At 35.7% G+C, this 24,628-nt stretch overlaps 1 protein-coding gene across 4 annotated transcripts; it reads left to right on the top strand.

Moving 5' to 3' along the window:
- The first annotated feature begins 209 nt into the window (after positions 1 to 209).
- LOC103723198 lies at positions 210 to 16,968 on the top strand. 4 transcript variants are annotated; one of them, XM_039118939.1, is made up of 4 exons: positions 210 to 621; positions 968 to 1,090; positions 15,842 to 15,890; positions 16,657 to 16,968. In XM_039118939.1, the coding sequence occupies exons 1-4, from the start codon at positions 562 to 564 to the stop codon at positions 16,770 to 16,772; spliced, it is 348 nt and encodes a 115-aa protein (XP_038974867.1). In that variant the 5' UTR covers positions 210 to 561; the 3' UTR covers positions 16,773 to 16,968. The 4 variants fall into 4 exon arrangements, with proteins under 4 accessions (XP_038974867.1, XP_017702164.1, XP_008812261.2 ...); XM_017846675.3 differs by having other exon boundaries at positions 239 to 526; positions 15,811 to 15,890; positions 16,657 to 16,953; XM_008814039.4 differs by having other exon boundaries at positions 533 to 621; positions 15,811 to 15,890; positions 16,657 to 16,953.
- The last annotated feature ends 7,660 nt before the right edge of the window (positions 16,969 to 24,628 follow it).

Raw genomic sequence — 24,628 nt, forward strand, 5'->3', positions numbered from 1 at the left:
CATTTTAGATTACCCACATATTTCGGGAGGCGAACACGACAGTAGACTGGATCACCTCTTTTGCTGCTCAACATTTGAGAGAGGTTTTATGGACAGGGATTGATCCTACCCCCTACCTTTATGTCATCTTATTTTCTTTGATGCTGATGGTAGTACTCACGCTAGGTTGAGCTGAGGTGAGCTATGGATGTACCAAAAAAAAAAAAAAAAAAAAAAAGAAAGAAAGAAAAAAAGAAAGCGCAAATGTTGCCAGGAGAAGTGATGGGCATGTGAAATGGCTATTCGAATGAGGCCGAGACGCTGTTCGATGCAATGCCACAGAGAAACGCTTAACCCGATGAATCCGATCTGTTTCGATCTGAGCTGATCCCAATTAACCCGACCCACCTGAATCACAAAATTGTGACCCACTGTTTCTCTCCACCTGCCGCACCCGCTTCCCCCACCCGGAACGCTCTCGCTCGCCCCCTCCCCATCCCGGTCCCCCTCCCCCTCCCTCTCCCCGCACTCACTCGCCCTTGCTCAGTTAAGTCTTTGCACCTTAGAGCATTCTTGTTTGGAATGCCCTCTTTTTCCATTTTTTTTGCCTTAAGAAAATTTCGTCTGCCTGAAGCTCCTTGGGTACTGATAGATCCTCTATTAGATCGTTTGATTTCTCTCGGGTTCTCGCCCCAAGAAGAAGCAAACAAAATATAAATATTTCTTCATATTTGTATCTCAGAGAAATTCTGTTTGAGTATTAATATTTTGTGTATGATTGTATAACTGATGAATAGAAAAAAGGTGTAAACTTGCTGTGGGTGCTTTTTCGGTTGAAATTCTAAATCTTAGATTCTGTTTGAATTCAAAGCTCCTCTTTGACTGTTTAGATCACAATTCACAAGGTCTGGTTTTTGAGGTCTTGGTTCCATTTTAGTCTGATGGTAATGGCATGAGCATCTGAATTGCTGAGTTGGTTCTGATATAGGTAGAAAGGAGGATGAGTTCTAGGCCTGTTCCAAGGAGAGAGAGCCCGTGGGGTTTGCCAGAAGGGGACACTCGGCAGCCTCAAGCACACAGATGCAATGATCGGGTAGAGGATGTGATTCAGGTAGCTCTTGTATCCTGCAACTTCTCTTGCTTTCTATTTACTTGTTTTATGTACTTTTATATTGTTTATTTAGTATCAACATTCTATACTTTTCTAGTAGTTAACAAAAGATTAAACTTGTAAAAGTTTTTTGTACAAGTTAAAAAGTTTATACTTGACAACTAAGGTTTGCTCACCATTGTTACCATCAATTATCATATGGAGAAGGTTGATTGTAAATTTCACTGAAAACTATAAGTAGCATTTTTATATTGTTTGAAGGGTTGCAAATAGGTGATATTATTGCGTTTTAAAATTCTATTCTTTTGGATCCCTTCTATCTATCCATTTTGTTTAGGCCTGTAGTTAAAAATATGAGCTTTCCATTTGAAGTGGACCGTATTTTATTAAATTGCTCTGATGCGGGTGCATTACGAGGCTTGGTTTTGGTACCCTAGGTTCAGGCTTGATTATTTCTGGTTTTAGAGCGCGTGTCACCTGTTCTTTGGTTGAGGCATTTTGACTTTTTCGGTTTGTTTCATGGATTTGGGACAAAATGGGCTGAAATAAGACTACCATCGACAGAATAAAATGTGTACATTTTTAATGAGTTTATCAAGAGAATAATGTATATACCACACTTCACACATATGTTAACTGTGCACTTTAAGTCTTTCTATTACAGGGCAATTTTATGCAGGATTTGATGCAGTAAAGCTATATTTTGAAATGAAATGATAAATTAGAAAATACTTATGAAGCAAGCATTTCAACAATATAAAATTTTACATATACAGCTGGTAACTAGAAACTTCTTCAAGATATATCATCTCCTCTAACTAGGTGTGTTCGCAGAAGTGTGCTTTGATGAAATTGGACATGTCTCATCTATATTAACTAAAACATGTACTTACCTTTTTTGATGTAGATAGTGTCTCTTCCTTGAATGGTTGAAATGATTCTGAGAAAAGGTTTTGTATTTCACAGAATCAATCTATCTTTTGACCCAGACCTAGTTTGGCTCCTGCAAAGCTTATTCCCCAAGAATGAGAAGAACTTTTATTAGTCAAGTAAGCAAAATGGCAGCAAACCTTCAAACAAGCAAAAACTAAAATGATAATTTGTATGCATATGCCAATGGTGACATGGTCACCATCACATACATACCCATGCTCCTTTATGCATCTTGCTATCCATAGGCACACCGACTAGAAGTATGGAGATACATTTAGCTTCAATAATGGAATTATTCTAACTTCTTACTTTTGTTTGTTTGGTACATTTACCAATATCTTCTCAGATTCCTTGCTTCCCATGCCTCTCTCCTTCCATGCTTCAAATTATGGAAAACACAACTTAACCTTCGTAAAGAGATGCTCTTCCATGATTACCCCTTTAACTAAACCTTTGCAAAATGATCCAGCTTGTATTTCTTCCTCATTGAAACTCCTTCCACTCCTCCCCAACTGGGCTTCTTAGGCTATCTTTGGTAGAGGAGATAAATTTTGGAGGGACATCCTTTGTACTGTAGAAGGGATAGGCAATGCCATGGGATAAGTTCTTTTAGCATTTGATTGGAAGGAGAAGTATATAAAATAAATGAGTGCATCCATTTCACAATGATTTGGATTTTGTCATAATTGCAAAATTACCCTCTCATTTATTGGTGTGTTTATAAAAGTGGATAAGTGCAAAATAGTAGTTGGAGGGGAACTTTCCCCCTCCAGGTTTCGAATACTGCTGGAACGGGATGTGGTACAAATGGTGTTGTTTCCAGCAGCTTTCCGACACTAATACATAGTGTGTTGGTATCGGTGCTTTATTGTTTTGGCAAAAAACGGGTATAAAGTCCGGCACCGGTACTCGAAACATTGGTTTTTTCTATTCCATGGAATAATGTATTCCTCCAAAATGGTGGAACAGAAGTATCTCTTCTTTTTGTTAGTTTTTGTACCATAGGCCTCAAGGACGGCGGAATCGGTATCGGGCACCGTACCGATTTTTCGGCGGGACGAGTCGGTACGGGCATGCGCTGTGCCGTGCCGGGCCCGTACCGACACATCTTCTATGGCAGGGGAGAGGGAGAATGAGAGAGGAAAAGAGAGAGAGAGCGGGGGAGGGAGAGAGAGGGAGAGGAGGGAAGAGAGAGGCTGACCGGCGGAAGCCGGGGTGACGCGGAGGCGGGGCTCTGCTTCCGGGCCTCTGTTTCGAACATCCGGTCCTCTTTTATTTTTGGATTTTTTAAGTTAAAGTCGGCAAATCCATTACCGACTTCACTTTATGTTTTTTATTTGCCCCGTCTCCCGTCTCCCGTCTCCTCGGCCTTTGCCTCCTCCGCGCGGAGGCTCTTCGGCTGGCCGCTCTTCCTTCCTCTCCCTCTCCCTCTCCCTTTCCCTCTCCCTCCCTTCTCCGCTCTTTCTCTCTTTTCCTCTTCTCCTTCTTCCCCTCCGGCGAGGCATCTCGGTTTCGATGGCGGAACCGTCCCGGTCCGCCGCCGGTATGGCCCGGGATGCCCCGAACCACTCGGTTCGGGATGGTTCCGCAAACCCTGATAAGCCTATTTCGTGATGCTTTCAGGGTGAAGATGTCCCTCCATTTGGAGTGGTAGCCCTGCCCCCCTCCCCCATTTATCCCCTCTACCTAATGTAGCATTAGTATTCTAAATCTCTGCAACACCATCTCTCTTTCATCTTTCTATCTAGTAATTGAACTGTGCTCAAGTTCACTTTTTCTTCCCCAACTTGCTGCCATCTAAGGGGAGAAGAGCTAAAATGTAAATGAGACTAGAGATTGAGAATAGAATCAGATAATGGAGATATGATAATTGTTAGAGTCTCATTAGGTTGGAGGGAGGGGGACAAAAGATCTCTGTGGGTTGTGTCAAGGCATTAAGAGGCATGAGAGACAAAGGCCAAAAAGAAACATTACTTCAATATCTTCATTTCACAAAGGAATTAGATGACAGGGTTTTTTTTTCCTTTCCTTTTTCCCCTTATTTTATTCTAGATAGCATTTAATAAGTAATCTAATTTGATAGGAGTTGTTTTTTCCTTGGGATTTGAGGAAATTTCACACAAGTGTCACATCCAGTGGAGAACATCACTAACATATCCCAATGCAACATTGTTCAAGAACCATCTGCCTTGAACCTTTAAGAGTCATAGAACTTGAAGGAATAAGACTCTCCACTTGACCCTTTGCCCCTTTCGGGTCTCAGTAGGCACAGTTCCTGATGCTGGACATCAGAGGAAGGAAGAAAAATAGGAGAAGAAGGAGAGGGGAGGAAAGAAGAGAAGAGGGAAAAGAGAGGAAGGGGAGGAAGGGAACTAGGCTTCACGCCTAGCTCTTGCTCTCGGCTTCACACCAGGGCTGAAACAAAGGGAATCAATTTTTTTCATTCATAGCATACCCTAAACGATGTACGGTTCAACATATTTATAAGATCCAGGAAATGCGAAAGATCCCCTAAAAAGAAACTAGTCTCACAAAAGACCCTCAAAATAACGAAATACCAAAATAAGCCCTAAAGATTATCAAATAACAAAATATCCTAATAAGCCCAAATAAATTAAAATCACTCCAAAACTGGCTGAATCATCCCTAATCATCCCTCTGCAGCGGCTATAGACCCGAGTGACGGGCGGTCTGGCACTGGTGTCCGCGTCAGTTCCCTACAAAACAATGGGGAAGAATAGAAAGGGAAGGGGAAGACATAAATAAGGATATGTAGTAAAGAGGTAGGTGGAACTGTTATAAAAAGAGAGATAAGGTTAGATACCAATTTTTCCTTAGGCACCAATAGGCTACATGAACTTGGGTATGTTATCACTTTCATTGTTGAAATAAATTGAAGAGTTTCTCTCTTTTCTTTTCTATATGGGATGGACAATTAAGTAATCTAAACCTTAGTTGGACCCTATCATGCTTTGAAGACAAATTTCTTAACCTAGGAACCTTATTGGGAATTTGCAGGTGGCCCTCATTGTGTTGTTTTTCTCAGTAACCCACATCAAATCATCCATTTTAGCATTCTTCTGATCCAAAAATATGCCATATTACATGTGTGATAATTATTGTAATTCCCTTGAGAATAATTCAATTTTAAATTGTATTCTAGTTTTAGACTGTCAATAGTTTGATGTTTAGGTGAACCTTTGGTATGAGTTTATAAAAAAGATCATGTTGTCCTCTAGCTAGAACATTGTAATCAAACATTAATAGCCTTTTATATGGTTTATAGATGCATTAGGTTCAGATTTTTGGTAAAAAAAAAGAAGATGAATACCACTTCAAGAGTATTATAGTAAGATAATTGTTGTCATTAGTGGCTTCGTATCGCTTGACATGGTTAGATGCGATCTAGCAAGGTGATCTTGTAGCCTTGCTTTGGCCTAGATATGTACTAGTAGTAATTTCTATTATTGTTATCATCAACCAAGCACAATATAGAGATTATGAAATTAAGTACTTTGTAGTTAATCTTAGTTACTAGGAGTAGCCTGTAATGCTTAGACTTATTAGACGTTTGGAGCTTAGCTGCTCGAATTGTGAGCTGGTTTGGGATTTTTTTTTTGAATTATTTTAGGAGAAACATAATTGATCTTTTGTTAAATGTGTATGCTTTGTTTTTCTTTACATGGTTTGAGTATCTTGCTTCGATCGAGAGAACTTCGCCTCAATGTTTTGGGTGCCAGCTTGCTAGTCGGTATATGCCATGCCATTCTAGTATCGGCACTTGATATAGGTTGGCGCAACATATATTAAACTCATTTTTTTAATTTTTAAGAGGGATTTTTAAGTCCTTTTTTTTTTCTTGGACATAGGAAGGCAAATGTGTTGGCTTTGATACTGACACCTATACTTAAATCCTTGGGTGCCTCTTAACCCTGTAGAACTAGCAGTGCTAGACTCAAGAGATGCAAGAAATGGCATTTGAACACTAGAATACATCCCACACCCACTAAACTCTGCTCCCAAGCATCTTCTCTCAGATGGTGAACTTACCTAAAACTCATTGGGCATGCTTGATAAATGTCTGCTTTTTCTTGTTGGCGTCCTTAGGCTGCCTATACTCATCATCATAGCCACTAGGAGCATCCCTATTATCATACTTGTCTCATAAACCATCCCTAGAAATATGCATGAACTTGCGTTGAATTATTTGCCTTTTGACTCTTTGTCTCTCTCCCCCAAGTTCCCCTCTCTTCCACCTTCTTCCTTTCTTTTTATAATAATAAATAATGACCCTCTTCCTATTACATATTGTATTGGGTGCTTGTTTATGTGGCCCCACATACTTAGAGATACAGGCAAAGGAAATTTTAGCAAGAGACTCTGCTCATCTTTTTATTACAGCAAATGCATTTTACCCTCCTTGCATCATTTTCAGTAGAACTCAATCCTGTCAATTGACATCAAGATTCTGTGCTGAAAAAAAAATTTGGGGCCATGATGAATTGAATCATGTAAAAGTCCAAGATCAAGATCGACATCCACCACTTTCATGATTACAAGTGGTTTGGTATTTTCTTGGCATCTCGCAATAGTAGTTGGGATCTTATTATATTTGTAGGACTAGAATTTGATAAAGATAGAAGTGTATATTTTACTAAGAAAGACCTGGTTGGTTCAGAACAAAAAACAAATTCTGGCTACCAGAGAAATAGCCATGCTTGGGAGATCAAATTATCAGAATACAATGGTTGAAGCAATTAGATGCATGCTAGTTCAATAATATCATGTTTTATCTTCTCCATGCTCTGTTAATCAGTATTTGTAAATAAAAAGGGTAAACCACTAAGTCAATTTACTAAAAACAAACAAAGCAATGATTTATAATATTCACTTATCTTACGTAGTAACTAAAATTTAACAATCCCGTAGTAACTAAAACTTAACTATTCCATAGTAACTAAAACTTAATTCCATTTATATGTTAAATGTTGGCATGGATATCAACAATTGTATGCTTTTAAATGTTCAAAACATGCTACTTATTAATTGATAGCATTTAAAAGCTGTCTACAATAGAAAATTAAGCATGTCTAACATATATTTGCATTAAAAGAACTTTGAACCTCTTTAACATGAAGATGTATTTACTGGTACGGAGGTGCTCCATCTCGGCACTGGACCCCGCACCGGTATCACACAGCACAGTGTTGGTACGATACGGTATGGAGTTTTTTTGGCGTACCGAGTATCGGTACGCCACTCTTACCGGGTATTGGTACCGAATCGGGCCGGTATGTTATGCTCCGTACTGTCTGGTTCAGGCCGGTACGGCATACTATGACTATAGTACAATTATGTGTCACTCTATGCCAATACTTTTAAAGTGTCAATATGACATTACTGCATCTCCTCAAGCACAAACCAAGATGGACATGGTTCCACTTCTTTGAGTATGAGATCTGATTTAATTCAGGTTGTTATTGAAAGCTCTTTTTCGACCATAATCCTTATAGAGTTATTTATAGGCCTTTTACAGCATTTTCAGTAGCTTTGCTGCCTTCATGGAGTTATTTATAAGCAGTTTCAATTTTAGACACTTTTAATCTGCAAAAAGTATGTTGTCTGTTTAAAAAGTTGCCATGTCAGTAAGTCTCTAGGCATCCTTATAGTTTGTCGGTTCAACCATGTTTTTGTTCATAAGGTTAACTATGGTGTTGAACTACCTTAATTAACTTAGCAATATAAGTAAAGAATTAGAGCTTCTGGACTTTGCCTATCCACTTCAAGTAAGTGATCAAGAAGTCTAATTACATCTATTTCCCTTAATGTTTTTTACAACCTGAAGGAAGATGGCATTCATTAATGTAGTAAATGATGATTGCATGATGAGAGCTGCAGTGAGAAACAAAGGATGTGAAAATGACTTCTAGTTGAGTCTGAACCATCTTTTTAAGCATGGAAATTTAACTTTAAGTTTTATTTTTATGAAGGTTTTGAGTTTTAGTGGTATTCTGTTAAGCTTGGGGTGCATTTGAATGATCCTTGTTATGGCACCCATACTGTAGGTAGGAAGCTATTTGAGTGACTGGCATCTAAGTGTTGATCCCATTCATATTAATACTGTTAAAGACTGAAATAGTAGCTTTAGTTGATGCTGTGATGCTGAAATTAGAAGTGGTCTATACTTTGTGTTTCTAATGTATTGTATAAAATTTTAAATCATGCTGAAAATAGCTAAAATAGAAGCTGATTTAAGAAACACAACTATCCCCCTTGGGAAATGTTGAGAAATTAGAAAGTTTAAACTAAAGCAGTTGCTGCTATAATTTGTTTTGTAATGTTGAACTAAATGAGTTCTCCTCTTGTTTTGTTGATCTTCTCTCTTCCGATCATATTAAGTGTTGACTATGGACTCCATATCCAGCTATAAATTTTTGCTGAAGTCCAACTTTATATCTTACTCTTTTAAAATCCAATGTGTGTGTAACAAGCTCATATTAGATCTCATAATATTCTAGGTTGAGCGCTTACATTCTATCCCTACTTTGGTATCAGTGTAAGATCAATATACCCAAAAAAAAAAAAAAAATCATCTATGCAGATAGTTAAATTTGTTGCTTAATAGGTGTTTGGGGGTATTTTCTTAATCTTCCCCCTTTTTTTTTGATGGAATCTTGAATATACTTTGCAAAGTTTTAGGTGGTGGAGACTGCAACTCAAGCTGGAAACTATATCATGTGGCAAGCCTCTAGAAGTGGGAGCCTTGTATCATAAACATCATATCAACACAAGAAACATTTCTGATTGTTGGAATCAATGAGGAAACATTTAAGGGCAGACTTGGTATTGAGGCCGGGGGGGGGGGGGGGGGGGGGTGCTGTGGGAGGTGGAGCATGCATGTATAAGGTTCTTCCAGTCATTTTGGTTTCTGTTAGTAGCTACCCTCGAGCCAGCAAGCTGGGTTCTTATTGATGTCTTATTGATGTCTCTGCCATTTCCTTCTTTAAAGACATATTCATAATGACCATATTACTCAAAAATATGTTCAGGGAGACTGTCCTCTTGGTAAAAGTCATGGTGTTATTTTTAGAGGTTAAGATAAGAAGGCTGTTGCCATAAATGATTGTTATCATGTAGAACTAACTTCCTTTTCTTCCATCAATTTATGAATCCTCTAGATTGAGTTTCAGAACTTTGCCTTCAAGTTCGGGTTTCAAACTCTACGAAGAAAAATCCTGCAAATATCATATGTTTTATTTGAGAGTCAATGTTTAACTTTAAATAATATTATGTCCTTTCATTAGGAAGGTTCAGCTTTGGGTTTGAACAAAGTGAATTAGGTCTAGTCATCTGGGTTATAAAGCAATTATGCTGCATTGTCATTTTGAAACATGACTGAGATTTAAATAGCACGGCATATATAATAGCAGTCCAACTGGTCTTTTTGTTCTGAATTTAAATCCACTGGATTGTAAGGACTTAGATTGGACCAATGGGCGGATTCAGCTTTAGATGATCACTTTCTTAGATAAGTGTTGTGTGCCTGCACTGTAGTTTCTCCAAACATATCATCAGATCATATGCCTTGCTGATTTATCATATCTTCACATTTTGCTACTGGTAAGCCATTGGCACCTCTCAGAGCAAAGCCAAGAACATGTTCTAAACAATTGGTAGTTTAACCGCTGTATCTATTAACTACTTTTATCCTTCAACCAGTCTCTTCACTTTCATCAACTTCATGAACATTTTAGAAACACAATCACACACATATACTTACATAACACACCAAATATACATACATATATAGTGTACAATACAAAGCTATTATGTATATATGAAAGCAGGAAGGGAATATTCTCTTACCGATTCCCTCATTTTACACTAGTTTTGGATCTGGCTGGGATCTTTTAGGCAGTGGGTTCTCTTTCCGATTTTAAATTTTTTCTTCAAGAGAACGGTAAGCGGCTAGTGGAAGAATTGTGAAACACGTACACTGAGGTATAGGTTTCCTCTTTTCAACTTTTTTTTTAATTATCTCAGATATCTGGAATTTTTTGCTAATTTCTGTTTGATCCCTTTCTCCTGTTGCTATGTTCTGCTGTTTCAACGTAGTCCTGTAGTTTTAAATAACAGCCAGTGATGCTCTCTTTATGTTATTGGGTTAAATAACATGGCAAAAAAATGAGGGCTGTTATCTTCTGTTATCTTCCATTATTTCCCATTATAACAGACCATTAGAATGTAAATAAGAGCTCTTATTTTCACTTGTACCTCCTTTTGAATAATATGACAAATTTTCAAACATCATTTTTTTCGTCAAAATTTGCTCAAAAAGTGACTGCATAGTCCAAAAAATAATATCATTTTACCTAATTTAAAATAAAAAAAGATAATGCAGTATTTTGCATTATTGCTTGTTATTTTTCCATTATAATGCTGTTATAACAGCCATTATTTTGGTGGTTATTCTAATATTAAAACTTCAAAGTTACTTTTTGGGAGAAATAATGGCCATTATGACTGTTATAATGTCCAATAATGGTTTCAGTGAGGTTCTGTTATAATGGGATAACATGTTATTTCAAACATTTTGTAGGCACGGTTATTTGTTCTCTTTTTTCTTATATCAAACCATATGTTAAAATCCAACTTCTTAAAATATGGTTTGGAACAACTATAGTCCCTATGCGGTTAAAATAAATTCAAAAGTGTAGCTAATCTTTTATGTTACTTATAATTGTTTCGTGTGGCTGCTGTTGGCAACAATAATGTAACGTAAATATTATATTTCATTAGTATCATTGAGATCAAATAATCCTTAAACAGCTATTATATAATATCATTATAATTGTTATAATGCATATATGACAGTCTTTAATGTTTAATGCTGTTTGGCAGTACACATCATAAAATGTAAGGTAGTGATCAGAACTATGATAGTGGCCATTGTTTGATATAATGAATATTATGTAGTTATTGTGCTCCATGTTTGCTTGTTGCCGTATATCTTACTATAAAATATTAATAATATAAAATGAATATTCAAAACATTATAGAGTATGAGCGCTAACTGTTCCATAGATTAATTATATACAAGTCTATTCTTATTTTTGTATACCAAAGATAAATGTTTATAAAAGATGCATGCTGTAGAGATACATATTTCACTTTTATACCATGAAATTTGTTGATGGCACGTGCAGCGCAAGTGCCAATCAACTGGTAAACGCATAAATACATATACTCATATGGAAGCATGCCATAATGCATGTGTAGAAACAACATATCTTAAAAACTCAAAAGTAAATTCAATATATAAATAAAAATGTTGCAACTAATATAAAACTAAAAATATAAAATAAAAAATAATGAAATTGAAAAATGAAATAAAATATAGAAAAATGAATATACAATACAAAATATTACATAACAAGAAAAGCTAAAAAATGAAATAAAACACATGTTTGTATGAAATAGAAAATTGAAGAAATACAATACAAAATGTAAACATAAACAAAGAGAAAAATAGTTAATATAATAAAGAAGATACGGAATGAAATATAAAACAAGAAGTAAAACTGAAAAATAAAGATATGAAAAAAACAAAAATCAAACTAGTTGACATGTGAATTGCATAGTCAAATTACATATTAAATAAGTATAAGGGTATAATTATTCTTTAAAAGGATGCATTTGGTACTCTGAATATTCCTTAACTCATGATATTTTTGTGATTTAGAAATTACATTTATTATTTGAGAATTATGCCCATTTGGTTCTATTGTAGAAATTCATGGAAGTGAAAACTTCTACTTTTAGTACGTTTTTCCAAGTTCATGGTTTTCTCCTCATTATCTTATAACTTGTCTATTTTAATCTTTCTTATTTTTAACGGCCAAACACATCCCAAACAAAATCTCAACTTTCAAAATTTAAACAGAGTGTCAAATTTAAAATCATGAGTTTTTTTTTTTATTCTGAACCGTCAAACATAATCAAAAATGAAATGACTGCTACAAAAGTTAAAAAAAGAAGGGGCAAAAATTACAACAGCATAAAGAAGGTTAGTGAAGAATAAATTACGAGAGTAAACATCAGACACCCTGGCTGACAAAGACTTTTCCTCTCCTTGAAAATTGATGCCATACTCCTCATTAGTGCATTAATAAATGTGTGGAAGGGGGGGAGTGCCTTTGGGAGGAGTTGTTGTTATAGTAGAAAGTATTTTAAAGAGCAAGTTTATTAGGTTATTAGAGAGAGATAGATATCATTGTTATTGGGATAGGAGAGAAGATAGAGAAAGTGATTTGCCATGTTAGAGAGGTGTCTGGTAGGGAGGAGAGCCTATGATGGTTATTGGGATAAGAAAGGAAACGAGGTTAGAGGAAAAAGAGATTGGGCGGGTGGGATTCTGAAGACAGTGCACGTGATAAGAGTCCAAGAAAGTATGATTTTTTCAAAGCACTCATAGGAAGCAAAATTGCAAAAAGAGAAATATATTTTACTTTCATTTCTAATTTTCCACATGTGCCCTTGGTTATGAGCAAGGTTCGCTGTACCGGTCGGTACCGAGCGTACCGTACCCGTACCGATGGGTACCGGTATCGGTACACCAATGTCGGTACGGTCGGTACCGAGCGTACGGTACCGTACCGACACTCGGTACACCTATACTGGTGCGGCACCGGTACGGGGTTCGGTACCGGTACGGCGAACCTTGGTTATGAGTATTCTATAATAAAGCTTTTTATGTGATATGGTTGATTTTCCATCTAGGTGTAATTTGAAAAACCTAGAAGCCCTAACAAGCTCTTTTAATATAGAATATCTATAGAGATATGTGTGTGTATAAACATACAAATACATACCTATATGTGTCTATGTATGATATTGTTATGCATTGCCATCCAGATGAAGGAAAGCATGGATGTCTTTGACTAGTGTTTTAAAATGTAGCTATAGTATGCAAGTGGTTGAGGGACTGCATAGTGCCTATGCAATATGCAGGCCTCATATAGAGGTTTATGTGCTTTAATTTTTTAAAATTTCAAAACTAATTAAAGCTTCAAAATTTTCAATTTTTAAGACTAAATAAATTATATTGACATTATTAATGTACATGTATCTGGTCCATTTGAAACCCACACCATCAGCTTGAACGTGCTCTATTTAGATGAGCTTGTATAAAGAGTAGCCGTGTGTTGCACAGTGTTCGAAGGGCCATATATGTGGTTAGATATTAACAAGTAGGCTATATATGTAGCCAGCCCATGCTTATCCTGCTGTACATTTGTTGCGCAATGCTAGATGAATCATTGCTTTAGTCTATACATGGCTCAGCTGCATATAGTATTTGCATAATAGGGTATACGATGCAATTGGAGGTTTGGATTTGTACATTCAACCTCACACATAGACCTGTTCACGGGCTGGGTGGCTTGCCCAGCCAGCTTAAGCCCGAAGCTTTTTAGGAATGCTTGGGACAAGATTTTAGGCTTGGTGGGCTAAGCTAGTCCTGAAAAATAAGCTTACTTAATAATCGGGCCAGACTTGGGCTTGGGGACTAAAGCTTGGCCCGAGCTCGGCAATGGCCTGAATTTTTTAATTTTTCTTGTGCTGTTGGTTTATATTGATGTATTTATGACAATTATTATTGATATGTGAACTTAATGGATAATAGACATGTTGCAGATTCTTGACAATATTTAATTATTCATATGTAGCATTTTTTAAAGCATTTTAAAGCCTTTGTTAGCATTTCCGAAAGAAATTGTTAGGGAGCTCGAGGTCTGGCCTGAAACTTGAAGCTTGACCAAGGGCCAGGCTCGGGCCTGGAGGTAGGCCCGAAGGCCAGGCTTGGGCCCTAGCCTATGTAAATTTTGTTGACCTATGAGCAAAGCTTGGCTTGAGAGACCAGCCTGGCCTAGCCCTTGAACAGGTCTACTCGTGCAACACATTCTAAAATACTGACTATGATCATGGGAGAGGAAGCGCTAAGGCTATGATTATACGAGGAAAGCACTAATTGTTCTTAACATTGTCTCATAAATGCACCCTCACTTTTATGTTATGCACTTTTTTTTTAATAATATTTCTCCCTTAAAGAACATCTAAAATAAGCTAAATAAGTATAGGGAATATGTGTAAAACATTGGACAGGTTGGTCGCATATAAGCACCATTGAAGGCTTATGACCATGAAGGACCACTTGGTGTAGTTGCTTTGTGTTTTTTTTTTTCCAGATGTGATTGCACAAGGTAAATTGGATATATACGATCCTCCAATGTGATTATAGATTTTTTTTATTGTTTATATAATTTGATAAGGACAATCCTAGTCCTTAAATGTGCACTTCCCTTGTCAACAAGGATTGAACTAAATGGGAGCATACATACAGTTTAAAATTGAAGTAGTTCTAGTATTGTGGAGGTGGACATGTGTCTAAGTGGAGCATCACATATAGTTTGGGATTAAAGAGTTCAGCATGTGAAATGCATGTGGTACATGATCCTCCAATTTGAGTTTGTCATTTATTATAATTTGATAAATGCATATCCAAAATTTGAGAAGTGCATTTTTCTTGTATCTTTTACTCAAAATAACAATTCTGAACTAGCTTATCAATTTAATAAGGAGTGGTTTATTTAGCGAGAAGTTGACTAACTGCTTGATATGGAGCTCAATGTAGCACTTTGTAGTTTGGATTTCATATTAAAATATAGGCTCACACGTGCATACATATATACACATATACAAGCATGTGTGCATGCACAAACACACAGTACCTGGCTGCCCACCTGCATGCATGGATATATGTGTGTGTCTATATAGGTATATGTGTATTTGTTTATGTGCATGCATATGTATCTGCATTTATGTACATATATGTGTATCTCTTTGCATTTGTATGTGTGCATGCTTGTGTATGTATTTGTAATGTGTATTTGTATGTATGCCTATACGTATGCATGTATAGACGTATCACTAATGGTGTGACAAATTTATTTTTTCTATCATGAATTTTAGTGCACCAGCACAATTGGTATTATCTGTTTTTGTACCAACTTGATCCATAGGATTTTTACTATCAAAATCTATGATTCTTTCTTGGCATTTTTAGTGGTGTATATCATGGTGCATGTCTCTCCAACTTGAAAGGCTCATCATGGATTGCGATTTGGAAAATCATTTACCTAAAATTTAATGTTTAATGTGTAGTTTAACACTCTATATTTATAGGTATATCTTCTAGATGTATGTACATATATACATTTATGCATGCACACATATATAAATGAATGTTTCTAATAGCTACATATATACTTATGTATCCATAAACAATAGAAGCTTTTGCATTGTTCTCAATTTTTTCCTTGGCCAAATGATTCTTCAAAGTTATTCTTCACACATGAATCAATCCGAATTTATTCAATTATTCATGAATTATGCACAAATTAATGATTTATCATGAGTTACTGATGATTATTTTAAAAAATCATTTTGCATCACAAACTAATGATACTATTTATTCTTGTTTGTGGTGTTATTGTTTACCATACCTAATATTCTCTTCTCTCCTATATTAATTTTTGTTGGGATAAATCTTGTTTTCTTTATTTTGTTGTTTTTTGCGAGTTTTTGACTATTTGAAATTTTGGTGAATTTCCCTGAATGATTTTGGGCTTTTATATTTGTTGTTCCCTTTCCCTAGTCGCTTTCTTTAGAAAATACTTTGCAGCATGTAAAATTTGTTGATTATTTTTTAATGCATAATACATTCACAGGCTTGTTTTGAAGGAAATCCTTTTAAAACAGTTCCAGGTCCTTTCAAGCTCTTTTGGCGATGCATGCGGTCGAAACCTGGGTATGCTTTCTTGTTCCCCATATTCTCTTTCTTTAAGATTTTAGATGATGAACAGAAAACAGAGATTAAATACTCCAGTCTTGAATAAGATTGGCTAATGATTGATTCATCAACTGGGACTGTATTTTCTCTTTGCAAAGCTCCTCATAGTTGAATTTGTTCCCTGTATCAAACATTGCCTTTATCCCTTCTTTGTTTGGACCCTCTCCAATTTTCAGGAATCTTGGAGGGTTACTCCCTACCAGCCTACGATTAAGTATAACCAACATGGTTAGTCATTTTACCAAATTGAGGTTTAATAGCATGCCCATCTTGCATAAAAGTTGCCTTAGCCATATATTTGCACCAGTCTATGGAAGGTCAGAGGCAGGTTGAGAGCCAGTTTTGAAAGTTCCAAATTTTTAGTGACAAGAGCAGAAATTCTACTGAAAACTTTATAAGCATGTTGTTTCAGATTGTTTGTAGAATTGCATGATCAGTGCAAGAGTCAGATTTAAATCATTTAATCGTTGATTGAAAAGGCATATTGCCTTTGTTGTACTTGCATGTTAATACTCTGGGTTCCTTTATGTCACATATGGCTGATGATGTTTTGGTTTAGACTTGAAGCTTTTCTAATTTCAATGAACATCCGAATTTAAAAGTTGCACTTCTTGATAGGAGTTGAGAATCTCAGAACATTTGAAACAGGCTAATTTTCATTTACATGTGACTTTTGTGGACTAAATATGCCACAATGTTGCATTAATTGATCCTATTTTTGCAGGGAGGAGCCAACCGAACCTTTCTACTACTTGCAGTTGGATCCACCAAAGAGAGAAGAGGCAAAACTTGAGTGACACAAATTCACCACTGCAAAGAAACCTTGTTATAGGAGGATGATGTCTTTGATATACTTGAATTTGATGACATTATGTCCTCCATTTGCTTTCTTCTGACCTTTTTTTTTTTTGTTTCTAAATCATGATAAATATCATTCCCGAACTATTGGTAGGGAAAGAATGTTTTCTTAATTTCCTGGCACAGGTATTGGCAGGAATTGGTTGAAACTTTAGCATGGGCTCATGAATGCACATTAGGCTAATCTAATTTGATGGAGAGATAAGCTAGTGGCTCTTTCTGCTGTGCGAGCAAGCTTGGTTGGTATGGAGTCTTGTTGAAATTGAGGAACATAGTCCTGATTACCATCCACACATGAATAGATGGGGTTTTCAAAATGGACCTCTTAGTGGGGCAGACCTCTAGGGATAAGAAATATAGGGCTGAAGAGAGAGCCAAATGTGTCAAAACAAGTTTGATCATGATTATTCATTAAACATAGCACATCTATTTATAAACACCTACATGACCTCTTATTGTTATAAGCTTAGTCCGACGTGGAATGAAAATTATAGACTGATGACCATGTCTATTCCAAGTATAAGTTTTTGATTTTGATTATGATGTTACTTTATCTTGTCTAATATTTTTTAGAAATAAAAAACAAAAAAAAAAGTTATTAGATTTCTAGAATTCATATTCAATCTTATATTAATCAAAAAGAGTTACAAATTATATGGCTCCTGATAAAAAAGCTAAAAGAAGTTCAGCCTACCCTACAATTTCTCAGTTGGGTTATATGTTAGCCCTAGACGTGTGTTCTCATAGGCTGACTTTACTGCACCTTGGTAGCTATTCAGTCCTCTGTGCCTATATGACCTTTCTCATTATGAGTCCCATATGGAATGAACTTATTAACTGATGATTATGTCTATTCTGTGTATAAGTTTTTGATTTTGATTATGATGATGCTTTATCTTGTCTAATTTTTTTTATAGAAATACATAAAAAGAGTGATTTGTTTTCTACGAGTCATGTTCTTATATGCATCAAAATGTGGTACAAGTTTATGTTTCCTGATCAAAAAGCTAAAAGAAGCTCAGCCTACTCTACAAGGTCTCCATTGGGTTATATAATGTTGTCCCAATTTGGTTGTATTATGTTAACTCTAGGTGTGACTTCTTACGGACAGGCTTTCTTTCAGCATGGTTACCATTTTCTCCTCACCTTGTTTGCATGAACCTGGCACTACCATTTTCTCTGCCTCGCATGGGGCTAGTGTTCAAAACGTTAGGCGTCGTTTCTTGGACTATTCATAGGTGAGATCAATTAAATACATACAGCAGTACCACTTCTCTGCCATCATTGTGCCCTTGTTGGACATATAGATTTATTGAAATCAAACTTAACTAAGTTGGAACTTGTCAATTAAACTATATCCCTGAGCAAGATGTTCTCTAATGTGAGTATTTTGTGTACTTTTTGCCTTTTCCTTGCACCAACCCTGGCCCATCTCTAATATTAGTACTTTGATGGTTCTTTTTGGTTGGGGTATGTCTGCAGAAAAATCTGGCAATTACTGGAAATTGTTTATTTGGAAAAATGATTGCGAAAATAAATTTTTCGATGTTTGGTAGGTGGAAAAATTATTCTAAAAAATGGTATCAAAAAAAGATTATTTTATTTGATCGGAGGTAATCTTATATAGAAATATTGCCAAATTTTCAAAAATGTTGTTGAATCAATAATTTAAGTAATGACATTTTTTTTGTTCAGTTCATTTATTGGCCATTTATAGTCTACTTATATGAAGGCTATCAATATAAGCTATTTCGAATATTAAAATATATTTACATGAGTTAATAACTAATTTTTAGGTTAGATATACATACTTTTATTAATATAAATAGTCATATCTTTCATGCTAACAGTCATGTATTTTAAATGAAAAGATGCATCAATACAAATGAATAGATGCATATCTTTTGAAGAGACATACCTCTTTCAAAAAATAACATTTCAAGTGGGCCACTTTTGAGTTTATTTTTTCATTCACCTCTTATTGTCTAATAATGAGTACTCACTGTAGAGACAGAAGGAGATATGCTCTAAAAAATATGCTTTGGCATGTTCACTCAATCAGCTTCTATCACATTGAACCTCTTGTGTAAGATCTTCAATCATAAAGGTTGGGTATCTACTTTTGGTGGCCAAATAATGGGCTTAAGTGCCATCTCTCTTGAAGACTCTAGAACTCCATAAAAGCTGGCCAAGAGGTTCCGTTAGTGGTAAATTACTAGCTTAGGATAGGTTGGCTTTATTCTCCAATTCTTATATTTCTTTAGAAGTTTAGCCGTTCTGCTTTCAATTATATTAAAGATCAGTAGAATACAATTCATCAAGTCCTGATTGTTTTTTTTCTTCTCATACATTTACATAGTCTATATAATTCCTGTGTAGTGAAAAAACATATTTACATAGTCTATATAAGCCATTATGATAAATATGTATGGGTTTACTTTCTACATAAAAAGAAATATAAAGCCTCTTCTAAACTTTCTTAGCACAGTCTGCACTACTCTCTTGCGATAATAGGCATAATAATGGGCTTACTTCTTGGTGTGGGATGATTTCCACATAATTAAGTTGGTATATATTCCTCAGGTATTTAGATGGTGAAGACATATATGCAAATGGGGCTTATGTGGGTTTGGCTTAACTAGGAGAAGCAGGATCAAGGGCAAAGAGAATGCAAGGTTGACCATTTAAGTTTTGCTTTGCTTTTAAAAAAAATGCGTTTACTTTCTGGTTGTGTTTTAGCAGAACCTGTGCCGTAAATGAAGCTTATGTATTATGGTTATATCAGGTATATTGGACCAAAGCAGATGCGAATGGGAGTTTCAAAATTAAAAATATTCGAACTGGAGAAGTTCTTAATCCATAGCTCTCTTCTTTAGCTAATCCACGGATGCCAATCGGTCTCATCTTAACTCTTTTCTAATTTAAATTCTAAAACACCACCGTTGATTCTTCCCCCCACTCCCCAACCAATCCAAAACCCCGCACGAGCTATTGCCATGGCCATTTAGCTTTGGAGGCATTCACACACGAAATCCACCACATCTTCCATATAAGTTACTGCTGTTTCAACACCCAGATTTGTTCATGTAAAAACATGTTCCCAAATTTATGAAAGAGTGTGACACCCATCAAACCTCACACGTAGAGAGAGAGACAAAAAAAACTGCCGACTGGGTGGCTTTCTATGGGACCACCGCTTCGATTGTTTCATCTGGATGGACAGTGGAACTGTATTAGTACATTTACATTGTCTTCTATTTTCTATTTTTATTGGCTGGATTTATATTCGTAGTATGTGAGCTACCGTTGTACCAATAAAAAAAAATTATTTAAAAAAAATATTAAAGGATGACCTCCTCGTTTTTTTTTAGCTGGTAATAATTTTACAATAATTAAAAAATAAACAATGGCCAGCAAGCTACCAACCACTTCAACGCGAGTACACCCGTACCTCACCGTATCTCGCCATCACTTCTAATAATAACGTGATGGAGCAAATGATACTAAGGAAAGTTCTCCCACCCAACAAAAAGTTATCCTGAGGATCGCTGTAAACTAAGACAAGTGCAGCTGACCATGGAAGGAATTATTCATCAAATACACAATACATTTCAATTACGGACCTGTGATATTTTAATCCTTTTGAATTCTGTTCATGCTAAGGAAGATAGATATTGAAGATATTAAAAATAATCAGCTAAATTATCAACAAATTATATTTGATATTACTAATTTTATTCCTGTAAATACTTTAGGGCATTCTTTTTTAAGCTTTTTTTTTTTTTTGTTAAAACAGATATTTCATACATTCGAGCACGAATACACTCAATGAAATTAGAAAACAAAAAATTACGGAATGCTTGAGACAATTTTTTCTTTTCAGCCTATATGATGCTTTTAGAATGGCCGGTCACATAGGTAGTCATCCAATCAGCAACTTTGAAAGTTTTCAGATTTTATAGAAGGTCACCATCACAGTTCGCGGAACAAGGAAAATAGGAAAGATGATCAACCGCCCTGTAAAGAAAGAGGTAAAAATGGGAAAGGCATTGGTGTCAAACACAGGTCCCAACACGGCATCATCGCAGTTGAACTGGTTTAATTAAAATATATTTTTTAAAAACTAATATTTAATTATATAAATTATTTTTTATATATTTAGTTGATCATGTGCTCATTTCAGGTCATATTTAGCTGGGCAGCTATTTTATTAAAAAAATTATATAAAATGTTTACTATAAAAATTTTAAAATATTTTTGAAAAAAATTTAACTTCTGTCCAATAACTATTGAACCTTCTCATATTCTATATAATTTATATCTAAAATAAAAAAAATATTTTTATAATTTTAAAAAATTAAATATATATATACATATATATATATTATTTATTATTTATTTTTTTTGCCTTGCAGGCTCCTTGGGATCTAAGTCGCCGGACAGCTGCTTTTGAGCTGTCCTGGCTCCGGGTCCTACCAGCATTGAATTTGCCGAACTGTACAACTACAAACATGCCGCTGGTGGCGTCGGGTTAACGTCTTCGGGCGATGAGGGCGTGCCTTTCAGGAAACCTTGCTGTGACCGGAGATCGGATTCATGGTCCGTTGCGGAGTGGCCTTCGCTCATGTGAGAGGTTATGTATGATGGAGACAGGAGGATAGGGGGGGAATTTAATGTTCATTATAGCAAGCATCAGCTGCCGTAGAAAGTGATGGGCATTTTGAGCGCTCTCCTCGTCACGGCTATTGAACCTTTTATTAATTGCTTATATTTTAAAAAAGGATTTCATGTTTTAATGCACTTCGGATGGCCACGTGCTACATTAAATTCTTCAAGCTGTGGGGTGTGGGCACCATTTGATCCCCCGTACAGGAGTGCTTTTTTTTTTTTGTTACAGTATGGAAAATGCTCCATTAAAGCCTAACGTGACTCTGCAGGGAGAGAGATCGCTCTGGAAGGTCATTTTGCGATTGTCATTAAGGACTCGTTTGGTTCGCGGGAAGTATTTTCCCTCCTAGAAATCTGATTCCTATAAATCATATTTCTAAGAAGAGGATATCTAAAAAAGTACTTTTGGCATGTTTGATTAACAATGAAAAAGTGACAAATTTCCAAAATGCTTATGTTTGGTTGACCATCCACTTTCCTAGGAAAGTTATGTATAATTCCTATTATGCCCTTAATAAAAATTAGGTCTTTAATGCCTCTTTAATGCTTCTTTAATACTGAAGGGTCTTTTTGGGAAAAATAAAAAAGGAGCGATTCCCACCTCATGGGAAAGTAACTTTCCCATGTTTCTCATGGAAAAGACTTTTCCATGAAGGGCTCGTTTGGTTCGCGGGAAGTATTTTCCCTCATAGGAATATGATTCCTGGGAATCAGATTCCTAGGAAGAGGATACCTAGGAAAGTACTTTTGGCATGTTTGGTTAACCATGGGAAAGTGACAAATTTCCAAAGTGCTTATGTTTGGTTGACCATCCACTTTCCTAGGAAAGTTATGTATAATTCCTATTATGCCCTTAATAAAAATTAGTTCTTTAATGCCTCTTTAATGCTTCTTTAATGTTGAAGGGTCTTTTTGGGAAAAAATAAAAAAGGAGTGATTCCCACCTCATGGGAAAGTAACTTTCCCATGTTTCTCATGGGAAAGACTTTCCCATGAAATGTGGGAATCATATTCCCATGAGAATACAACTTTCCCATCTCTCTTCTTTGAAAACTCCAACCAAACAAGAGGCATTTCATTACTTTCCCGTTGACCACACTTTTCCCCCTCCTTTTCCTGCGAACCAAACGAGCCCGAAATGTGGGAATCATATTCCCATGGGAATACAACTTTCCCATCTCTCTTCTTTGAAAACTCCAACCAAACAAGAGGCATTTCATTACTTTTCCGTTGACCACACTTTCCCCCCTCCTTTTCCTGCGAACCAAACGAGCCCTAAGTGAAATGGATCGGGGATTATCAGTTATTGCTAAAAGATATTTGAATTATGATTTATGATGAAATATTTATTGAGACGAAACATATATTTTAAAAAATAATAAAACTGCGAATTGGATGGCATTTTTTTTGTTGACAACTACTCAGAGGACCATCTATAGATGTAAAAGATGAAATTACTTAGTACTTTCCATGATGTATTGCTTTTTGAATTTCTTAGCTATATCTATATACGTTATGTATAATATTTCTGTTAAAAATAAAATAAAATAAAATAAAATAAAAAAATCTAACATGACTTGTTTAGCAAGAAAAGAAAAGAAAAAAAAAGAAAAAGCTTATTATCTTACTTTTAAAAAAGAAATAGTTTCTTTACATGTAAATCAATCGGCAGCAAAATCAATTTGTGCTAATCAACCCTTATCGTCCTTGTTTATTGATTAATTCTAGAAATAGTGCCCCAATGATTCTCTTAATAAAGGGCCTCACGGCCACCTATCTTAGGCACTCTTTCTCTTTAAAAAAAGAACCTTCCAGCTGTCCTTGACTAGCCATCTAACAAATACAACTTAGGCAATATTTTTTTTTTCTTTTTGGCAGAAAGAGGAGGCAGAGGCTGAGTTCGGATCCCTTGTGTTTTTTCTTTTTAAAAAAATTAAAAATAAAAAATTATTTCTATTTTTCTAGATTTCTAATAATAGAAAATTTATTTATTTTTTTGTACAATGAGTCGGTGATGTGGTTGAGGACAAAAAAAAAAAGAGAAGCTCGACATCAGATACAGAGATGGTTGATGGGGTGGCAGAAGAAAAGAAGGATGGGGCTGGTGACACGGCAAAAGACGAGGATTAGCTCGATATCAGCTAGAGAGATAAGCGGCGAGGCTTAGAGAGTTGGAATGATTAGACGGAGATGATAGGGCTAAGAACAAGAATGGGAGAGATTGGGAGAAGAAAGTTGAAAATGCACTTTCAAAAAAAATTGGAAGTGATAATTTACTTGCACTTTTTCTAGAAATAATAGAAATTATTTAAAAAAATAGAAATATGAACAAATAACTAAACATATTTTTTGCATTGAATTCCATATTCTTGTTTTAAAACAAACGAATAAAAAAAAATCAAATGGGAACAAAAAGTTCTAAGCAAGAACAAATTTATCGCACGTTGCTGAATCGAGGTTGAAGTGCAACTCGGACGATCTTGGAGTCGGCTAGAGGCTAATTGAGCAGGCTGATAGGACTGTCAAGTGCTGGTCTCCACCGAGGACGGCCTGCAAGAAGTCCGTTTGCCAAATAGTTTCCGGCAGAGGACCTCCGATGCCTAAGTCAGAATAAGGAAGCAATAGTATGAAAGAGAAAAAATTTCAGCAGAGTATCAATTTGGTATCGCATGTATGTGTCGTTTTGATATTGCATGTGCGTGTCCTTACATGAGGTCCTCTGGAGTGCCTCTTTATATAGGAAAGTCGGATTTGTCGTTATCTGAGTCAGCAAAATGCACTCCAGATGCCAAATAGCGGCTAGTCGTATGGCCACGAAATGGATGACAATCCGCTTTAGATTTGGTCATCCTGATCTCTATCAAACAACCTGTATCTTAGGCTAAGCATGATCAGATGAATTTCGCCTTAATCGGACCAACCAGTATGTCAGACAGTCTCGCTTAGTCAGCCCTATGAGGATGTTGGAATTTAGAATTTTTATTTTTAGAATAATCATGATGAAATTTTGATGCTAATATAATTTTTGAATATTAAGCTTTGAGAAAATTTTTCAAAATTAATTTAATCTGTTAGTTAAATTGCCCTCGCAAGATAAGTAATATGTCTTTTTCTAAATTTATCACCAAATTATATAATATTTATATTATTGAGTTTTGAATCATATTATT

This window comes from Phoenix dactylifera, unplaced genomic scaffold (genome assembly GCF_009389715.1).
Source record: "Phoenix dactylifera cultivar Barhee BC4 unplaced genomic scaffold, palm_55x_up_171113_PBpolish2nd_filt_p 000451F, whole genome shotgun sequence".
Lineage (NCBI taxonomy): Eukaryota > Viridiplantae > Streptophyta > Magnoliopsida > Arecales > Arecaceae > Phoenix > Phoenix dactylifera.